At 55.6% G+C, this 21,218-nt stretch overlaps 1 protein-coding gene across 1 annotated transcript in view; it reads left to right on the top strand.

Moving 5' to 3' along the window:
• The window catches only part of FANCC (FA complementation group C), a 229,205-nt gene extending 209,433 nt beyond the window's left edge, over positions 1-19,772 (top strand). Inside the window, exons 10-16 of the mRNA XM_045570735.1 lie at positions 359-411; positions 1,172-1,271; positions 7,328-7,403; positions 9,512-9,593; positions 11,555-11,729; positions 17,430-17,621; positions 19,035-19,772. Coding sequence (XP_045426691.1) covers positions 359-411; positions 1,172-1,271; positions 7,328-7,403; positions 9,512-9,593; positions 11,555-11,729; positions 17,430-17,621; positions 19,035-19,292 — 936 coding nt within the window. The 3' untranslated portion in view covers positions 19,293-19,772. The remainder of the gene's footprint in view (positions 1-358; positions 412-1,171; positions 1,272-7,327; positions 7,404-9,511; positions 9,594-11,554; positions 11,730-17,429; positions 17,622-19,034) is intronic.
• The last annotated feature ends 1,446 nt before the right edge of the window (positions 19,773-21,218 follow it).

Below are 21,218 nucleotides of genomic sequence, written 5' to 3' on the forward strand. Positions count from 1 at the left end.
GGTCAGACTCATTACCAACACTGGCTGGGCAGGCAGCTCTGAGCCCTCGCTGCAGCGTCCTGGCAGGAAGTGTTTCATATTTGTCCACGAGACTGGCTCCTTTCTCCTGGGCCAGAGGGCCTTTTGTAGAAAACGTGGGACACACCTACACCTGAGGGGAGGGAGAGCATGCCTGTAACCCCTCGCCAAGGAGAGCCACTGTTCGCATCTGTGTGCAAGGCTCTGGCCGTTTCTCCTAACCCGGAGGACTGGGCCCATGGTTAGGCACCAGCAATTCCAACAGCTCCTCAGCCTGATGGTAGCCAGACGTTACTGATGATGCTTCTGATGTTTTCCTGCCTCCTGGTCTCTCCTCCAGCCTGAAGCAGCCTGCCACCCCGCCATCTTCAGGATCGTTGATGAAATGTTCAGGTAAATGTTGCGCTATTTCTGCTAATAATTGGTTTAAAAATGCTCCATTTCCAAATATAAATAAAAACTTCCTGTGGTGCTCTCTGGGTGTGTCATGGGGAATTAGTTTCTGATCCCATCTGACCCTCTGAGCTTTTTGGTAAAACCCAAATTTTAAAATTGTAAACTTAAAACCAATGCTTAATAATTAAGATAATTTTCTTGGGACCGGTTTGGCTCAATGGATAGAGCGTCGGCTTGGGGACTGAAAATAATTTTCTTTATTTACCCGTTTCAAATTCTAATAATAATGGTAGAAAGAGTTGAACTAGATTTTAAATAAATACTCGTAGCACTTTTCTCGGCTCAAAATGAAGTGTAGCAGTGTACTCCCTTCACCACACGAGGGCTGACCAATCTTTTTAAAGGATTTTTTTAAGCTAAGGAAAAACATAATAAGTAAATAATACTTCTATTTAACAGAGTTCTTCTGAAAGTTGAAATCAACCATGTGAGCTGTCTTATAACATGTTGATTTTAAAAAATATATATTTTATTGATTCTCCACAGAGAGGAAGGGAGAGGGATAGAGTCAGAAACATCGATGAGAGAGAAACATCGATCAGCTGCCTCTTGCACATCCCTAACTGGAGATGTGCTGCTGCACCTGTGGCCCAGAAGTGCCTCCCCTCCCTCCCTCCCACCTCCCCCCACCCCCCCATTCAGGCTCACAGTTAGCAGATCATCGTTCAATGCCTTGTGCCCGCCATTGCCCACTCAGGTATGCGCTCTTGGAAACCGACGGAGCCCCGGAAGTGCTGGCCGCCCTTCAAGTGTTCACGTGCTGCTTTGTAGAAGCGCTGGGAAAAGAAGACAACCAGGTTCGTTAAACTGCACGGATTATTCATTTACCCGCTCGGAGGAGGTGGCTAATCACCGGGAAGGAGCATTTGATTCTCAGTGACTGCCAGACTGCGTGCTCACAAAGGAAGCTTCCGAGTGTATGCCCCAGCAAAGGTGGGACTATTTTAATTGCAAGGAACGAGGTGGTTCCTGTTGGCCCCGGGCCCAGAGCGTTTCCCCACCGTTGGTGTGTCAGAGCACTGCCACGCCGCCCACCCCGAGCTGTCTGCCCACCCCTCAGCGGGCGAGAGGGTTCTGGGGCTTGTAGAGCATCTGCTTGGAGGACTGCCACTTAATGCAAAGCAATCCTGGACGTTCTTAACTATCAGCGTTTCCATTCATGAGACCCAAACGTGGATTGGATTCCAAGAGAGAAAGGAAGTGGTGAGGGTGATGAGGGGAGAGTTGAATCATTGTAGAGGAGGAGCTAGAAATGGCCGTGACCAAGGGGGGGAGTTGGACACCATCAGCAAGCCAGGAGGCCGGCCCAGGGCCTGCAGGGGCCTGCTCTGCAGGGCTCCCCGCACAGACCAGGTGGCCCGGCCAGGCCCGCTGCCCAGTGAGTGACCTGGGAACTGGGCCCTTTCCACCGAGGGCTCCCGCCTTGGGGCATTTGTACTTCTGTGTGGGGCTCCGCCTGTTCGAGGGCCTGGGCCCTGCTTCCTCGGGGAGGCCATCCGGTCCCTGGTGCTCCCAGCACTCGGACCGAGGAAAACAGCGGGGGTGCTCAGCTCTGCTGGAGTCCCAGACAGTCTGCGCCAAAGCGCCGCTCAGGTTTATCATTGCTGTTTGAGGCAGTGACACCTGTTTATGGTGCATCTTTCCCATCGTCTCAAGTTCGCTGGACAGTAGCAAACAGCCTTGTCATTGGTGCCCGGCTGGAATTGGGGAGGTCTGCGGAAAGGCGCTGCTGGCTGGCCCTCGTGCTTACTTTGAGGCATGACTGTAAACACTTTCCGTCCTCCCGGTGCAGCTGTCACTCCCGGGGAGGCCCCAGCTGCTAGGAAAGCTCCTGACCGCGGGGAGCGCACCTCAGTCGGGGAGACTGAGAGAAGTGTTGCTCTTGGGTTAGTGCGAGTCTGGTTTTCTGGACAGCTTTGCTCCTCCTGTGTGCTGGCCTTGGGCACTACAGATTTGGACTTGACTTGCAGTTGCTTTTAATCAGGGGTCTTCAAACTACGGCCCGTGGGCCACATGCGGCCCGCAGAGGAGTCTGATCTGGCCCGCCAGGTTTTTTGGGCAGTGAGCGCAGCCAAGGTGTTACAGTAGGAATTAGTAGTTCATATAGTCCGGCCCTCCAGCTCTCTGAGGGACCGTGATCTGGCCCCCACTTTAAAAAGTTTGAGGACCCCTGCTTTTAATTAATTCTTTTATTTTTTTTATTGAGGTTTAATTGACATATTCTACTAGTTGTAGGTGTAAAACATAATGATGAAATATTTATATATTCTGTGAGACGATCTCCGCAATAACTCCGCATGTGGGTAACATGCCACCAAATATACTTACACGTTTCCTTGTGATGAGAACGTTTAAGATCTACAGCACATGTGTCAAACACAAGGCCCGCGGGCCAAATCCGTCCCGCCAGGCCTTGCAATGTGGCCCGCACCTCGCTGTCATCACTGCACTCCGCTGCATTTCCATCACAATGACAGTTTATGACTGTTCAGTAAACCATTCGGCCCGCAATTTAGGCTGGATTTTAGATTTTGGCCCCTTCTCTGATTGAGTTCGACACCCCTAATCTACAGTCTCAGTAATTTTCAAACAGGCAACATAGTATTGTGAACTGTGCTAGTATATGACATCTGCACAGTGCCTCCCCGTCACTGACTTATTCTGTAGCTGGAAGTTTGTACCCTTTGACCCCCTTCCCTGATTTCCCCACCCCCTCTCCCCACCTTGTTAACCACCAGTCTGTTCTCTTCATCTGAGAGCTTGGTCAGTCCTTTCCCCTTCCGTTCCCCTTCCCTTCCCTTTCCCTTCCTTTTCCCTTCCTAATTGCACATATGGCATTTGTCTTTCTCCATCTGACCATTTCACCGAGCATAATACCCTCCAGGGTCACCCATGTTGTCACAAATGGCAGAATTTTATTTCTAATGGCAGAGTAATACGCCATCCTATATACACACACAGATCACCTTTTCTTTATCCATTCACCCACTGATGGACACTTAGATTGTTTCCATATCTTAGATGTTGCAAATAATGCTGCTGTGGACATGGGGGGTGCATATGTCTTTTTTAATTAGTGTTTTCATTTTTGTCAGATAAATACCCAGGAGTGGGACTGCTGGATCATATGGTAATTCTATTTTTAACACTTTGAGGAACCTCCACACTGTTTTCCATAGAGGCTGCACGAATTTTCCATTCCCACTAAGAGTGTGTAAGGATTCCCTTTTCTCTACATCCTTGCCAATATTTGTTATTTCTTGTCTTTTTATGATAGAAATTCTAACATAATTTGTAATAGGTATGAGGGGATATCTCATTGTGGTTTGATTTTCCTTTCCCTAATGACTAGTGATGCTGAACTTCTCATGTACCTGTTGGCATCAGCATGTTTTCTTTGGAAAAATGTCTGTTCAGTTACCCTGCCCGTTTTTAAATCAGATTGTTTGAGAGGTTTTTTTTTATTGAGTTGTATCAGTTCTTCATGTATTTTGGATGTTAATCCCTTATCAGATATATGTTTTGCAGTGTTTTTTTTTTCCCGTTTCAGTAGGCTGCCTTTTCTTTTCGTTGAGCTGCGGAAGCACTTTGCTATGTAGCAGTGTTGTAGTTCAGTGTAGTCCCACTTGTTTATTTTTGCTTTTGTTCCCTGTGCTTTTGGAGCCAGATCTATTTTGAGTTAATATCTGGTGTAGAATGGTGGTCCAGCCTCATGCTTTTGCCTCTGGCTGCTTAGTTTTCCCAGCACCATTCATTGAAGAGACTGTCCTTCCCACACTTTATTTTCGTGGCTCCTTTGTTGTCAATTAATTGACCTAATATGCGTGTGTTTATTTCTGGGATCTTGGTTCTGTTACATTGATCTGTGTGTCTGTTTTTATGCCAGCTCCATACTGTTGAGATCACTATAGCTTTATAATCAGTTTGAAGCCAGGGAGCATAACTCTTGCTTTGTTGTTTTCTCAAGATTGCTTTGGCTATTTAGGGTCTTCTGAGGTTCCATACCAACTTTAAGGTTGTTTTACCTTTGTCACTTTTAATTTAGAACAGCGCCCTGACCAGGTTACATGTATCTGGTGGTGCTTCCTAGTGGAGCAGGTCAGGGACCCAAAAAGACAGGAACTCATCACCCTCACCTTTGACTCTGAATAAGAGGACAATGACCTCTTACCTTTGCAAATGGCTGCATGTACGTATATCATTTCTCTTCCTAGGCCATTCCTGAGTGCCTGCCTTTCTTATTGGTAGACATGAGCATCATGGATGCCCTGCTTTCTTGCGTGTCCATTTTTAGATCAGTCATGATCCTTGATGCAGAGTGTCCTTTGTCCTGGGTGTTCCATGCATCACCCTATTCTCTCTGTGTTCTCTTTGCTCATTCACGTATCCGTGCTTAATAAAATGAACCTGACAGCCAAACAGGACCTGGATTGGTCGGAATCAGCCATGTCCATGTGCTGCTCCTCTAGCCCAGCGTCGCCAACCTGTCAGACCTCACGGACCCCCGGTTGGCGACCCCTGCTCTAGCCAAGGACGGGCGGCAGGTCTGCCGTGTGCCCCCGGGGGCGCAGTGAGCCCTCTCCTGGGGGCGGGCTTTCGGGTGGCTTCCGGACCTCGCTTTCTCTTAGCGCTGCTCTCCACGTTCTTACACTTCGGAGCCGAATGCTGGTTGTGAGGAAAACACAGCAAATCCGTCCAATCTGGAGCTAGTAGTGGCAGGGTCTGCTAATGTACTGGGCTGTCTCCCACACGTCAGAGTATAAACTTAGGGGACATATTTGTTGTTCTTGTTGTAACTCCTCACCTGAGCAGATTTTCCCATTGGCTTTTAGAGAGGGTGGAAGGGAGGAGGGGAGAGGGACATCAGTTCAGTGGTCAGCAAACCGCGGGCTCGCTGCTGTGTTGACTAATGAGTTTGCCGACCACTGCATCAGCTGGTCTGGGAGGCGGCGCGCACCCTCAGCGGGATCAGCTCCCAGCCGTGAGCTGGGCGGAGGCGCACACCCTGTGCAGTCAGGTCCCAGTGGCCACCTGGGCAGTGGCCTAGGAGGTGGCCGTGCACCCCTGGCGTGACCAGCTCCCAGCTGCGACCTGGGCCAGAGCCTGGGCAGCAGCCGCGCCCTCCCCTATCCCCTCACCCCTTACCTCCCCACCACCACACATGGTTTGCTCCTAGCCTTGGCCTGGGCTGTGGGCCTGGGAGGCCCCACAACGGCCTATCCCCCCACCTCCCCAGCGATCAGCTCCCATCCACAGCCGGGGGGAGGGGAGGGTGTAAGCCTGGGAGGCAGCTGTGCCCCCAAGAGCTATCCCTTCCCTGGGGCAGCCTGGGGCGTCAGCCTCCAAAGGGCCTGCCCCCATGGAGTGATCCCCCCACACACTCACACCTGTAGCCTTGGAATTCCCCTTGCCCCCAGCAGAGTGATTAGAGACAGAAAAGGAATAAAAGGAGAAAAGAAAGAAAGGACAAAAGATGAAACATCAGGAAAAAGAAAGAGAAGGAAAAAAGGAAGAAACAACCAACCACATGATATCACCTTTCCAAGGTCTCATAAAATTCCTATTTAACGAGTTTATGACACTTTTAGTTTGGGTTTACATTTTTACTGTAAAGACCACGGCAGGTACACTGTCCAATATGTTAAAGAAAAACCTTGTCTAATAAAGAGGGAATATGCAGGGGAGGGCAAGCGAAGGTGACCGGGCTGTCAGGGAAGGGCAGTTGGGGACTATTAGGCTGGCAGGGGAACAGTTAGGCATCAGTCAGGCTGGCAGGGGAGTGGTTAGGGGCAATCAGGAAGGCAGGCAGGCAAGCAGTTGGGAGCCAGCAGTCCTGGATTGTAAAAGGGATGTCTGACTGCCTGCTTTGGCCCAATCCCCTAGGGATTGAGAGTGCAGGTTGGGCTGAGGGACACCCCCCCCCCCTCAGTGCACGAATTTCGTGCACTGGGCCTCTGATTTCTTATAAACTTAAATGGCATCCACTCTGTGACCCCGTAATTCCACTCCTATACTATTTACCCAACAAAATGAAAGCCCTTGTACAGAGAGAGACATAAATATGAATGTAAATCACAACTTTATTCATCATAGTTCCAAACTGGAAACAACCTTCATGCCCAGCAATAGGAGAATTAATGAACAGATGATGGCATATTCATACTATGACTACTTCTAAGCAATAAAAACATAATGAATTACACACAATAACATGGATGAACCTCAAAAAGACATGTTGGGCCAAAGAAGCCAGACACAAAAGAATAAATAGTCTTATGATCCTGTTTATATGAAATTCAAGAATAAGCAAAACGAATCTCCCGTTGAAATCGGTGTTGGCGCGAGGGCAGGTGGAAGGTTGCCGTCACAGCCACAGGGCACCGCCGGGGGCAGGGACCAAAGCTTGTCACTTCGAACCCTTAAACCCTTAAACCCTCCACTCTTTACGAAAGCCCCGTAGAGCTGCTGTGCCTCCGCGGACAGGCCGAGGCGGGGGGCGCGTGGCCTGGCGATGGTGGCGGAACACGTCTCAGCTGCCTCGGAGACTCACTCACAGAGAAGATTCCTGTGTGTGATTAGGCCCATGTGCGGAAAGGAACTTACGTAACGACACCAGAGCAGAATTTTATGTTCCTTAAGTCCCAGGTGCTTCTGTAAAAGATTGATTTTTCTGGAATGTATTTATAAGATTGCTGGAAGCGTCTTTTTTTTTTTTTTTAATAAAAGAAAAACATTTTGACCACATTAGTACTAGTGGGTCCTTTTTGGGCTGAGGATGTGAGCATTTGTATTTTCTCAACACTCCTTCCAATCCTGGTGTTCATGCGGTTTTGAATTTTTTGTTCTATTGCAGCTGAAGTTTGCACTCAGGACCTACTTTCCTTATGCTCCTCCGTCTCTGGTCATGGCGCTAGTCCAGCACCCGGAAGGTATGATGTGGTTTCCGACTGCCCCTCCCCCTCCCCCTGCTCCCTAGGAAGCGGGGGAGAGGGACCTTCATCTCAGCACCCAGTCCGCTATGACAAGACCCTGTTAGGATCTTTTACCAAAAGAAAGAAAACAGCGTGAGAAAAAGGCCACTTGTTAAGTGTTGATAGTCTGCCCGGATACCATGTGCTCTGGTGCCCGCCAGGCCCACCTGGATGCCAGACAGGCTGAGACTTGGCTGAGTTAGAGGACAACAGTGCGTTTATTTGTATTTCGTTCACCCCCCTTGTTGGGAAAGAAAAGATAAAAGGATGAATGAAGCCAAGGAGGTTTTGGGGAAATTTCTCCTAACCACGCCAGGGAAGGCCTGGGAGGAATTCGGGGAGTGTCGGACCACAGCCTGCTCTGACCCCCGCTCCCTGGGCCTCAGCAGCTGGGGAGAATTCCAAGCCTCCAGGTGGGTGGCGCACAATCACACATTCTGTAGGTCAGGCGGTTGGTCCCTTCGGTGCCTGTGAGCTCGAGTTAGGGAGCATTTCAGAAGGAGAGTAAAGCCTGAAATCCGAGGGAGGGCGGCACAGACCAGCGTGACCATGACCTCGAGCCTCAGGGAGGCACCTCACTGCTAGTGGGCGGAGAGGACAGGGGAGAACAAAGGAGCCCTGACACTCCCTTTCCTGCCCTCTCCTGGCCTTTCCCGGAGACCTGGGGAAGCAGATTCAGTAAGGACAGCAGATGTCCCCGGGTTTCACAGCATTTTACAAAACCGGCTTCATAGATTCTCATTCAGGTGACCCACCGACTCTGTCTTCTCGGAGGCTGGAGGTGGAGGTGGTGCTGGGCCTGTGAAATGTAACCTGTGGAAACACATGGGAAGACTATTATCAAGACAGAAAAGTCAGGAATTCCCCTTCCAAGGCTACACTCACAGCTAGTCAATCACAAGCCTAAGGCCACTGAGAAGCCTGCACTCCAGGAGCAGGACTGGAGTTGTTCCTTTTAAGGAGGAACCTGTACGCAAACGACCCAGGGGGTACACAGGCCTGGGCCCAGCCTACCCCCTTTTCCTCCGTGCGGTTGTCTGGATTTACGTCCAAAGTAAGTAAATTTAGGCAGAAGTACAAGAGCCTCCTATGCTAGTTTCTAGAACAGTCTTCTGCATATTTTAGAAAAACAAAACAGTGCTATGTTCACAAATTGAAGTGTTTTTAATAATAGAATCTTCTGTTCGTCAGAAAAGATTTGATGCCCGCTGTAAAGTGCTGTGGGCATAAAAGATGGATCACTGATGAGCCCTGACTCCAGCTGTGAGGAAGGGACAGAAAGCAAGTACCTAAACAGCTCCCCTGCTTCCCCAAAAATAAGACGGTGTCTTATATTAATTTTTTTTCCCCAAAGATGCACTAGATCTTATTTTCAGGGGATGTCTTATTTTTCCATTCGCTAGGTCTTATTTTCGGAGGATGTCTTATTTTCGGGGAAACACGGTAGTTCAGGAAGACGATGAGAACGTCGCACCTCCGGAGGCGGAGTTCAGAGGAGGGAGAGAGTTTAATCCACAGCATTTGTGGAGCAGCAGTGGTTACTGTTCCTTACGTTATCTTCCTCGTGTATTTTCTTATAGAATCTTTCATTACATGATGTTTCAAACTGCAGATACATACTGACTCAGATGTGTTTAAAATCACAGGATGACTGTGAAAACAGAAAAGCTAACTCAAGAAAAGTCATCTGTTTGTATATATGTTCCCAGCCTTTTCTTTACTATAAACCTGTAATCATTTTCTGAATTCATTGCCATCATAGCAAAAGCTGGGCAGCCCAGCCCCAGTTCCTTTTTGACTCTTATCAGTCCCCACGTGTTTGGAAATCACACGTTGTTAGGACTGAGGAGGGCCAGGTGGGCAGAAAAGGGAAAATTGAAGAGCCTCGGGCTGCTCCGGGCTTTGCAGACTCGGAGGTGCAGCTGGTGTGGCTGGCGGATCTTTCTCCCCGGGGGCAGCGTGAGAGCCTGGGGTGGGCTCCGCGCCTCTCCCCAAACTCCTCCCCCCTCCCTGCAGGGCTCCCTCCTGTAGACTTGTCTCCAGTTCCCCTGTTCTTCCGCCCACAGACATCCCCCAGGGACTGCGGCACCAGCCACTGAGGCGGATTTCTGAGATGCTGAGGGAAGCGGCGGAAGACCAGGCTCCGGGGTGAGCACACACTGAGGACCCCAGGTCGGCCCCACCTGCGGTCTCCCGGGTCCCTCCTCTCCCTTCAGCAGGCCGACGGGAAGGCACAGTCTGTGGCCATCCCAGCGTCCGCACACGCGGGCCTGTGTGCAGCCTGGTGCGCCCGAGCACCAGGAACAGATCCCGGAGGAGAAGCAGCCTCTGGACCTCTGCTCTTCTCCCCAGGGAGGATTCTGAGCTGCCCTGGATGGCGGGCAGTGTTTCCGTCCCTCCTGGACCAGCACCTCACGGAATATTAAGCACCTTCTCAGATGTGTTCCTGGCTTTTGGAGTGTACTTCCGTCTCTACTAGCCTCCAGGGCTGCCTGTGTTTGCTCCGTTAGCCAGTTTTCCCTCGGGATTCCCTGAACCTATCCCTGAGCATCACAGGCGGCGGGCCGGGCTCCTGGTCCCTCCTGGGCCAGCACTCCTCCCGCCCTCCACCCGGACGCCCGGACAGAAGAGGCAGGAAGGAGAGGCCATTCCCTCCACCTGCACACCCGGCCACCCTCCCCGCACCCGTTCTGGCCGCCTCTGCGAAGAGCAGAGCCGCGTCCCAGCCTCCCAGACACCGGCCTAACCTGGGTCTGCCTTCGCTGGCTTTGGGTCCACTGCAGGGAGGGTCCTTCTCAGGCTGGTGCTTTCTCAGCCCACATGGGACTACCCAGCACAGGCACTGGTGGCAGACAGGGAGAATGCCCGGCCGTCTCTAGCGAGGGCCTGGGCCCTGATCCGAGCGTGCAGCCCACCTGGGAGCGGGAGCCTGCGAGCCCCGCTGCTCGGCAGACCCCTGGGCAGGGCCCTGGGCCTCTTCCTTGTTCTGGGCGCATCCCGAAGCCCCACCTGGGAGCACCCAGGGAGCACAGGCCCACATACCACAGCCCCACTGGCAGGACCCGGGAGCACCCAGGGAGCACAGGCTCACACACCGCAGCCCCACTGGCAGGACCCGGGAGCATCCAGGGAGCACAGGCCCACACACCGCAGCCCCACTGGCAGGGCCCGGGAGCACCCAGGGAGCACAGGCCCACACACCCCAGCCCCGCCGGCAGGACCCGGGAGCACCCAGGGAGCACAGGCCCACACACCGCAGCCCTGCCGGCAGGGCCCGGGAGCACCCAGGGAGCACAGGCCCACATACCGCAGCCCTGCCGGCAGGGCCCGGGAGCACCCAGGGAGCACTCAAGGAGCACAGGCCCACACACACCGGCAGGGCCCGGGAGCACCTGCTCTCCCCGGGGAAGGAGTGAGAATGTGCTGCCTCCTCTCTCTCGGTGTCTTCACTGCCTTCATGGCATCTCCTCAGCTGTGGCCAGGAGAGCTCACTGCCTGCCTCGGGCTGCCCCGCTCCGGTTTTCCAGGGGCTGTTAACCCCGTGACCCGGAGGGTCCTCACCTTGAGCTGACGGCCCAGTTCTCAGAGTGCCGGGGGCTGGCCTCGCTCCCAGAGGCTGGGACTTCTCCGCTCTCAGCCCCACGCTGACAGGAAAGGAGGCCATATTCAGCTCGTTAAAATGCACGATTGCCAGGACATGGACCAGCCCTGTGTTCTGTCAGAACAGCAGCAGCACGTTTCTGCCCGGCCCTTCCCGGCTGCTGCTCGCTCGGGGCGCGGGGCTGCTTGTGGCCGGAGCCCTCCCAGGCAGAAGGTCCTCGTCCTGCACCATCCGTGCTAGCCACGGGCACCGCCTGCCTGCTCCAGGGCCGGTCACGCAGGCTCCTGGTGTGAGGACTTGGTGTCTGGGTTCTCCGGGCCCTGGGCCTCGGGGGCATGCTCTGAAGGCCCGGAGGCGCAGGGGCGGGAGCTGGTCTCTGAGGCCCCCGTGCTCCTGTGGGCGGCAGCGGGCGGAGCGATGGAGGCCAGCCGTTGGCGAGCATTGCGTGCTTAAGCGCCAAAGGAAGGGAAGCCAGGCCTGGCTGCCATGTGTTCTGGTTCTGTTCCAGGTCCTCCGGAGGCCCCTTTGAGAGCTGGTTCCTGTTCGCTCGCTTTGGAGGCTGGGCGGACATGGCGGCTGAGCAGTCACTGATGTCGGCGGCTGAACCCCCTGAGGCCCTGCTGTGGCTCTTGGCATTCAGCTACAGCCCACGTGACGGGAGCCAGCCGAGAGCGCAGACCATGGTGGGTGGCGGTACGCAGTGTGGGTGGCATCCAGGGTGGGCCTTTCCTGAGCTGGAAGGATCCTACCAGAGGGGGCCCAGAAATGGGTTTGGCTTCCACTAACCCCAGGTCCCTAAGTGTGAGTGCTCCCAGTTCCTCATGGCAGCGCCTGGATGTCCTCTGGGGGGGAGGAGGGGGGCTCTCCTATATCCAGCCTCTGGGAGCACTGAGGGGAGGGTGCCGCCTGTGCCCAGGCCTGTCTGTGCTGGCTCAGCCGCCGGGGGATGCCAGGCAGAGTCTGGCCACTCGACTGAGGAGCTCTGTCTGACCAGGCCTGGCTGTGCTGCTTCCGTCTGCACTTCCTGCTCTCCTGGTCCCCAGTCCTCACACTGCCGGCTCTGTTAGAGTTCTTACAAGTAATCACATGCTATTAACCACTTTGCTTCTGAAAGGGACTCGGTCATTTCCTAAATGACAGGGCAGCTAAGCACAGGCGGGGCAGGGCTGTGGCATGATTTCGTGTGGAATATAGTAACTGCAGGAAGCAGTGCTCTGATCAAAGGCATTGGCACCTGCCTCGCAAACATTCATTTGTTGGTTTTTAAAACTTCAACTGCCAGCGCCTGGTGCTGATGTTAACGATTACAGGGAGAGGTCTCAGGCGGAGCCTCCGCTCTGCGTCGCTCCATGTCCTGTGTTCGGCCTCGCAGCCGGGCAGAGACGGCTGAGTCTGATTGGCTACAGGCCTGCGTGCAGTGCGAAGAAGAGAGTTTGGGATTTAAAAAGCTGAAATTTGGTGATAATATATTTTGGATAAAAAATAGAACACTATTTAGAAAATTAACACAACCCACATATGCTATCCGATTAGAAAGAAAGCCCATGCCGGAACCGGTTTGGCTCAGTGGCAGAGCGTCGGCCTGCGGACTGAAAGGTCTCGGGTTCGATTCCGATCAAGGGCATGTACCTTGGTTGCGGGCACATCCCCAGTAGGGGATGTGCAAGAGGCAACTGGTCGATGTTTCTCTCTCATCGACGTTTCTAGCTCTCTATCTCTCTCCCTTCCTCTCTGTAAAAAATCAATAAAATATATTAAAAAAAGAAAAAGAAAAAAAAAAAGAAAGCCCATTTCTTCCCTCTTAAAATATCACATTAAATTAATTAAGGAAATGGTTAATTTGCTTTCATCATCTTATGCTTAATAATAATTAAAATATGTGAAGTTCTGTTGATTTCTAAAGCCCTTTTATATGTACTTCATTTTATTCCGTATAAGCCAAGGTTATGTGTCAGATTCCATGTTGATCACAGAAACTGAGTTTCACTTTTTTTTTTATTAATATACTTTTTACTGTTGACAGTATTACATGTGTCCCCTTTTTTCTCCCCGTTTTTCACCCAGCCCCGCCCCTCCGCAGGCCTTTACCACCACCGATGCATATATGATCTTTCCACCCACCCACCCACCCACCCACCTTGCCTTTCCTGAGATTCTGCAGTCTGTTCCATGCTTCTGTGTTTCGGAATCTATTTTGTTCATCCGTTTATTTTGTTCATTGGATTCCACATGAGTCAGATCACGTGATGCTTGTCTTTCTCTGACTGGCTTAGCATGGAGAAATAAACTGCCCTATAAGATTTGCTTTCTGGAAAGTTCTGCATTGGCACATCTTTCCCGTTAGTAGTGGGATCCTCTCCGTACTGAAACCACTGTAGCTCTCTCTGTGTGCTCCGCCGTGTCCTTCCCGCTGTGCCGGCGGCACCTCCGGGTGTCCACGTGGGCTGTGTGAGGTGGCAGGAGTGGGCGTCCCTCCTGTACCTGTAGCCGTGCCCCGCTCCCTGGGTGTCATGGGTGTGACCGTCCCCGGGTCAGGCGGTCGGTGCCTTCGGAAGCGCAGTGACTGTGTGAGCCACTGAGCGGCGCCTGAGCCCACAACGCCGCCTATGGCGGACCTTGCTGCAGGGCCGCGCTGGAGGCTCAGGCCAGGAAGCAGGAAGCACGGTCTGCCCGGTCTGTGTCTGCCCTTGGGATCCGGCGGGCTCATGCTCCAGCCCTGTCGTTCCGTCCCTAGGAGTTCCCCTGGGAACCAGAGATCGCAGATATAATCACCAGGAATAACCTCAGCATCGCTTTTCATCACAAAACCTGGAAGTGACCAAACTTCCAACAATAAGGATATTGGCTAAACACCGTGGTATATTCCAACCACGGGGTACGTTCTACATGGAAATCATGCTCCCCAAGAGCAGGTGCTGGAGGTGGGCGAGCTGTCAGGCGCGCTGTGAAGAGACTGAGAACAGACGGTGTGGTAGTGAGCGCTGTGTCCGCATGCGGAGGAAGGCAGGCATGCGCACAGAAAGGATGAAAGGCTATAACTGTAGTTTTTAACTGAGTCTTAGCTGGTGGAGTTATCGGTCATTTAATTTTCCCTTTGTACATTTTGTTTAATTTCCTACAATGAGCATATTTGCATTTCCATAATGCAAAGAATGCTTAGGAAAGAGTTTCTCTTTCTCCCGAAACAATGAGGAAGCTTCACTTTGGGGAAGTCAGGAAGGCACCGGGGGAGCCAGGCTAGGATGGGGTGCCGGCAAGAAGGCGGGCTCTGAGCTGACCCCTGCGCCCCGCAGTGTGCAGACCCAGGCCTCTGGCTCCCACCGAGCCGGCAGCCGGGGCGCGGCCCAGGAGTCAGATCACGTGATGCTTGTCTTTCTCTGACTGGCGCTGTGTGTGTGTGTGTGTGTGTGTGTCCTCCCCCGCCCCCGCTGCCGCCTCACGGCTTGGATTGTCACGGTCGCTCCCAGCTCCTCGTGTCCTGGCGTTTGTGACAGCCTCACTGAAGGAGCCTCACATCCAGAAAGGGGCTCCCACAAACCCAGACAGGTGGTCACGGGGATTCTCCGAAGAGGCCGAGTCTCCTTCGTTTGAAACGTAGCCGTTGGCGAGGTCTGTGTGGCATTTGGGGTCTTTGGTTTCCGTTCTTCCTTCTTTTCCAAGTCACAGCGTGACGTTCCATTCTCATCGCATGCAGAAGTCTCAGCATGAAATCAATATTTTTAATGCAAGACAACCCCAGACCTCTCACAATCACCTTTAGGATGTGGAGGCCACAGACTTGTGACCTCTGCTTGGGCTTTAAACATGTATGAACAGATGGTCCGGCATCTAGAACAAAACGGGGTGTGTGTGTGTGTGTGTGTGTGTGCGTGTGTGTGCTGTGTGTGTGTGTGCTGTGTGTGTGCGTGTGTGTGCTGTGTGTGTGTTGTGTGTGTGTGTGGTGTGTGCTGTGTGTGCTGTGTGTGTGCGTGTGTGCGGTGTGTGTGTGCTGTGTGTGTGTTGTGTGTGTGTGGTGTGTGCGGTGTGTGCTGTGTGTGTGCGTGTGTGCGGTGTGTGTGTGTGCTGTGTGTGTGGTGTGTATGTGCTGTGTGTGTGTGTGCTGTGCTGTGTGCGTGCTGTGTGTGTGTGCTGTGTGTGTGCGCTGTGTGTGTGTGCTGTGTGTGCTGTGCTGTGTGTGCTGTGCTGTGTTTGTGTGTGTGCTGTGCTGTGTGTGTGTGCTGTGTGTGTGTGTGTGTGTGCTGTGCTGTGTGTGTGCTGTGTGTGTGCTGTGTGTGCGCTGTGTGTGTGTGTGTGTGCTGTGTGTGTGTGTGTCCTGTGTGTGTGTGTGTGTGTGTGTGTGGCTGTGTGTGTGTGTGCTGTGTGTTGTGTGTGTGTGTGCTGTGTGTGTGTGTGTGCTGTGTGTGCTGTGTGTGTGTGTGTGTGTGTGTGTGCTGTGTGTGTGTGCTGTGTGTGTGTGTGTGTGTGTGTGCTGTGTGTGTGTGCTGTGTGTGTGTGTGTGTGCTGTGTGCTGTGTGTGTGGTGTGTGTGTGTGCTGTGTGGTGTGCTGTGTGTGTGTGCTGTGTGTGTGGTGTGTGTGTGCTGTGTGTGTGTGTGTGTGCTGTGTGTGCTGTGGTGTGTGCTGTGTTGTGGTGTGTGCTGTGTGTGTGTGTGTGTGTGTGTGTGTGTGCTGTGTGTGTGTGTGCTGTGTGCTGTGTGTGTGTGTGCTGTGTGTGTGTGTGTGCTGTGTGTGTGTGCTGTGTGTGTGTGCTGTGTGTGCTGTGTGTGTGTGCTGTGCTGTGTGTGTGTGTGTGCTGTGTGTGTGTGTGTGCTGTGCTGTGTGTGTGTGCTGTGCTGTGTGTGCTGTGTGTGTGCTGTGTGTGTGTGCTGTGTGTGTGTGCGCTGTGTGTTTGTGTGTGTGCTGTGTGTGTGTGTGTGCGCTGTGTGTGTGTGTGTGTGTGCGCTGTGTGTGTGCTGTGTGTGTGTGTGTGTGTGTGTGCGCTGTGTGTGTGCTGTGTGTGTGTGTGCTGTGTGTGTGTGTGTGTGTGTGTGTGCGCTGTGTGTGTGCTGTGTGTGTGTGTGTGTGTGTGTGCGCTGTGTGTGTGCTGTGTGTGTGCTGTGTGTGTGTGCGTGTGTGTTTGTGTGTGTGCTGTGTGTGTGTGTGTGCGCTGTGTGTGTGCTGTGTGTGCTGTGTGTGTGTGTGTGCGCTGTGTGTGTGCTGTGTGGTGTGTGTGTGTGTGTGTGTGTGTGTCCTCCCCCGCCCCCGGAGACGGCCCCGGGAGCCTCCGCACAGACAGGCCCACAGCCCGCACACGGCTCCCGCTGATGTGTGGCCACGATAGTGAGCGAGTCCTCAAGGAGCCCTTTGTTCTCCCCCCACAATGTAAAACCTGACTGCACTCTGCTTCTTTTCATACAAGAAAAGGTCAGGTCCTGGCCTGGCGCCCAGCTGCTTAGTGAGCAAGACGAAAGAAAGCCAGGAAAATTCCATTACGCCCATCGGGTTTGTTTGGAGCGACGTGGAAACCCACTCGGGCGGCCGCACCGCCCGGGGGCCCTGGTCCTCTTCTCCGCGCGGACGCCTCCCAGGACCACGGAGGCCAGCACCGTCCGCCCGTCTCCCCTAACCTCCCTCTGCAATGCCGGCACCGTCTGCCCGCCTCCCCTAACCTCCCTCTGCAATGCCAGCACCGTCTGCCCGCCTCCCCTAACCTCCCTCTGCAATGCCAGCACCGTCTGCCCGCCTCCCCTAACCTCCCTCTGCAATGCCGGCACCGTCTGCCCGTCTCCCCTAACCTCCCTCTGCAATGCCAGCACCGTCCGCTCGTCTCCCCTAACCTCCCTCTGCAATGCCGGCACCGTCCGCCCGTCTCCCCTAACCTCCCTCTGCAATGCTGGCACCGTCTGCCCGCCTCCCCTAGCCTCCCTCTGCAATGCCAGCACCGTCTGCCCGCCTCCCCTAACCTCCCTCTGCAATGCCAGCACCGTCTGCCCGCCTCCCCTAACCTCCCTCTGCAATGCCGGCACCGTCTGCCCGCCTCCCCTAACCTCCCTCTGCAATGCCAGCACCGTCCGCTCGTCTCCCCTAACCTCCCTCTGCAATGCCAGCACCGTCCGCCCGCCTCCCCTAACCTCCCTCTGCAATGCCAGCACCGTCTGCCCATCTCCCCTAACCTCCCTCTGCAATGCCGGCACCGTCCGCCCGCCTCCCCTAACCTCCCTCTGCAATGCCGGCACCGTCTGCCCGCCTCCCCTAACCTCCCTCTGCAATGCCGGCACCGTCTGCCCGCCTCCCCTAACCTCCCTCTGCAATGCCGGCACCGTCTGCCCGTCTCCCCTAACCTCCCTCTGCAATGCCGGCACCGTCTGCCCGCCTCCCCTAACCTCCCTCTGCAATGCCTCCGCAGGCGGAGCTGAAGGCGGTGCTGGGCCCCCTCCGCAGGCTGCTCAGAAGCCCCACCCTCTCGGCCAGGGATGTGCTGGCAGCGGCCGGGGCGCGGCCGGGCGGGGCCTGCGGGCCGCTGGCCGGGCACCTCCTCCTGACCTTCCTGCTCTGGGCGCCCGCAGGCCGCGCGACTGCGCGGGAAGTCCTCGGCCACGTAAGTGTCCCTGTTTTAGCCCTCGCACTCTCATTCGCATTTCACCACGGGCCCGGCCTTGGCAGGTGTGTGTACCGGGATGCTGTCCGCACACAGATGGCCAGACAGGAGGTGGACAGCGGGGACGGACCCCAGAGCCTGCCCGGCAGCACCATGTCCCAGGAGAGACAGAGGCTCAGAGGAAGGAGCCCTCCTCTTCACAGCCTCTGGCGCCCTCTGAGGGGGCCCCTGGCTGAGGCTGCCTTTTAGCCGGGGGGGCCTGTGCCGCCGCCTCCGCCATTTCCCGCCCTGGCCTCTCGCTATCGGCTGCTCCTCGCCTCCCCCGGGGCCTTAGTCAGAGTCTCCACCAGTCTCACGTCAGACGCCTTCTTTGCCTGCTGCTCTCTCTGCCCCCCTCCCCGTGCCCAGCTTCAGGGCCCCGCTCTGCGCCTCCGATGGGGACCAGGCCTGTCTGGCGTCCAGACCCCCTGCCCATGGCGCCTTCTCTGCCCCGTGGCCCCTCGGAGCTCACCCGCACGCCGGCTCCGGTGCCGGCCTGCCCGGGGCGGCCCTGTGGGCTCCTGGCTGCACCTGCCGGAGGCCCGGTGGGTGGAGGGCAGGAAGCTGTTCCTGCTGCTGTGGCTCCTTCACAGCCTGTGGAGGGTTCAGTATAAACTGACCCTCACAACCAATGCAGAGATGCTGTAGTGGCGAGCAGACAGCGGCTCACTGCGGCTGTGTCTAAAAAGCCACGGTAAACTGTGCGGCTCAATTGTAAGGTTCTTGCCTTCCCTTTTTGCTGAGCTGACATTCTTGGGAAAACTCGTAAGGGCACCAACAACTCCATCTCCTGAGGCCGCAGTGAGCAGAACTCACAACTCCTGCCTCTCTCACAATCAGGTGTTAAAACCTTAGGTGCCTTTGAAACAGCGGGGCGGGGCGGCCAGGAACGCCATTCGCCATTCGTAAAGCTGTTTGTGCGAAAACAGGCGTGTCCCCGCAGCTTTTCTGGTTCTCATACAGTGTGAGTGCGCCTTTGCGGGAAGTCAGCCCCGTTCCTGTGTGCCTGCTCCCCCCAGCCAGTGACCCCAACACCGCCCCCCCCGTCATCTCCCCCAGCCAGTGACCCCAAAGCCCCCCAGCCAGTGACCCCAACACCGCCTCACCCCGTCATCTCCCCCAGCCAGTGACCCCAAAGCCCCCCAGCCAGTGACCCCAAAGCCCCACAGCCAGTGACCCCAAAGCCACACCGCCGCCCTGGCCCCCCAGGACAGTGCCGTGGCCTCCGAGGGGGAGGGGGCACCTGCGGGAAGGCCCTCCCCGGTCCAGCCTCCGGGCGGGCGTGCCCGCTGGTGCCGGAGCAGCTGGCGGGAGCGCTGCCTCCGCAGGCGGAGGAGCTGCCTGAAGGGCTGCACGTGGCCTCTCCTCACTCAGGTGGCGCAGACTGAGGCGGCGGCCCTGGACACCATCGGCTTCCTGGACCAGACCCTGTACCGATGGGATCGCCTCCGCACGGAGGCCCCGGCACCCAGACGCCTGGCCCGGGAGCTCCTCGCAGAGCTGCGCGCGCGGCCAGTGCCGGCCGCTGACCAGCGACGCCCTCCCCGCGGGAGCCACCCTGCACGGCCCCTGGGAGAATGCTGCTCCGAGGAGACCCCTCCGCCCGGTCTGCGCGCTGGTGACTGGAGTTGACGCCGCTGGCATTCTCCTGACCAGCTCCGCTGGGGTCAGAGGACCACTGGGAAAGGCTCCGGTGGGGGAGCCGACTTTCCTTTCTTTCTCCCTCACCAAAGCAAGGTGCACAGCCTTATCCAAATGTTTGTCTTTGGACCGAGCGATGGGCCATGAAACACTTGTTCAGTCAGTCATTCCGCCCCTTCCCGGCTGCCCCGGCTGCGTTCGAAGTCAGGCATTGCGGCCGGTGTTCGCTGGGTCCGCAGGAGCGGAGAGAGCACGATTCCAGGTCTCTGCGGGGGCACTGCCCGGGGCACTGCCCTGGGCACCGGGGGCGGCCGGGAGGAGCGAGCAGGACGGCCGGCGCCAGGGGAGCCAGGCTGTGCTGAGCGCCGGCTGCCGCAGCCGCTGCCCGCTGCCCGACGGGAGGACAATCCAGACACCAGGACAGGGTGTCTGCAGTGGCCTTGTGACGTGACTGGAAATGGGAGTCTCTAATAAAGAATTGGTAACCCTGAGGTTAGTATTATTTCACATCAGTCAATGAGTGTTTCTCTTCAGGTTTATTCCAACTTAATCAACTGGATGCTCCTCTGTGTCTCCTGCGTCAGGCAGTCAGGACTGTGCCCACGGTGACGTGCAGGCTGTGGCCTCTGCGCCCCCTCAGGCGGGCTCCTGGGGGCTGTTAGCATCAGGGCCAGGCATCACTGCAGCCGGAGCGGAGGAAGCCTCCGTCATTCAGGCTGATCAGTGAGGCCCCATAAGCCTGCGTTCCTAGGAAGCTGCTGCATCCATTGGCACCCAGGGGAGGGGACCAGCCTAGCCCAGGGGGTGAGCACCCCGCTTTCAACCTCCCCACCCAGACTGGGCGAGGTGAGCACATGCCCGTGGGAGCCAGGAGGCAACGCAGAGGCCTGTCAGTCTGGCCTGGGGAAGGGATCGGATTGGATAGAGGGCTGACCCCCAGAATAGCTAGGAAGCGGACTGGTGAGAGGGTGGGCCGAGTGCAACCCCGGGAAGCTTGAAAAGTTGATGGGTTATTTTGAAAAAGCTCCTGGTCCTTCCCAAACCCAAAACAGTATAATCCCAGCTAACAAAGAGCTCAGCTCCTCCCCCCTTACTCTCCCCCCCCCCACCCCCACCCTCCTGGCAACAGGCACCGCCCCTTGGGTTTGCTGGTTTTCTCCATAGCAACCCTGTGGCCCAGCAGCTGCCTGGGGCCTGAGCACAGGCCAGCCAGGAGCAGAGCCAGCCAGCCAGGGGAGGACGGACATGGTCTGACCACGGCGCTCCATGTCTGGTCTTGGTGAAAACAAGGTGGGCAGTTTCCACAGCAGGAAGGATGGGGAGGGCACTGGGAACCAGGGCAGCCTTTGGCCTCCACCTCGATGCTCTTACCACTCGGCCTCATCCTCCGCCGGGAGGCCCTGAACGCTTTGCTCAGGGCTCCGTGAGAGGAACAGTGCGAGGCCGGGGTCTGGATTCGACAGAGGCTGAGCTGTGAGAGTAAATGCTTGTTTCAGTATTTGGATCCACCTGAAGATCTGGAAATTCCAGTAACGTTTAACCTGAGCCTTCCTTTGGTTACAGTATGAAAGGTACAGCCCTAAAATACTTTGATCACAGGTGCCATCGTCGTCGTCATCACTTTCCCACGCTTCAGCTGGCGTTGACGCCTCCAGCGTGGACTCCGCCATGGAGGCCCTGACCAGCCTCTGGGGGCCAGGGTGGTAGCTGTGAGTGACCCCTGCAGGGGCACCCCGGAACTAGCCTCCCTCTGGGGGTGCTTCCACGGGGACTGAATGACCCCCCCCCCCTCCCGCGTGGTCCGTGGCTCGGGGTTCAGACTCTGGAAGAGGGGCTGCACCCAAATGAAAGAGACAAGAAACAGTAACTTGGAAATATTGGGGGACCAGGCGGGAGCCCAGCTCAAGAGGAAGGACT

The sequence above is a fragment of the Pipistrellus kuhlii genome, unplaced genomic scaffold (assembly GCF_014108245.1).
Source record: "Pipistrellus kuhlii isolate mPipKuh1 unplaced genomic scaffold, mPipKuh1.p scaffold_m20_p_36, whole genome shotgun sequence".
Lineage (NCBI taxonomy): Eukaryota > Metazoa > Chordata > Mammalia > Chiroptera > Vespertilionidae > Pipistrellus > Pipistrellus kuhlii.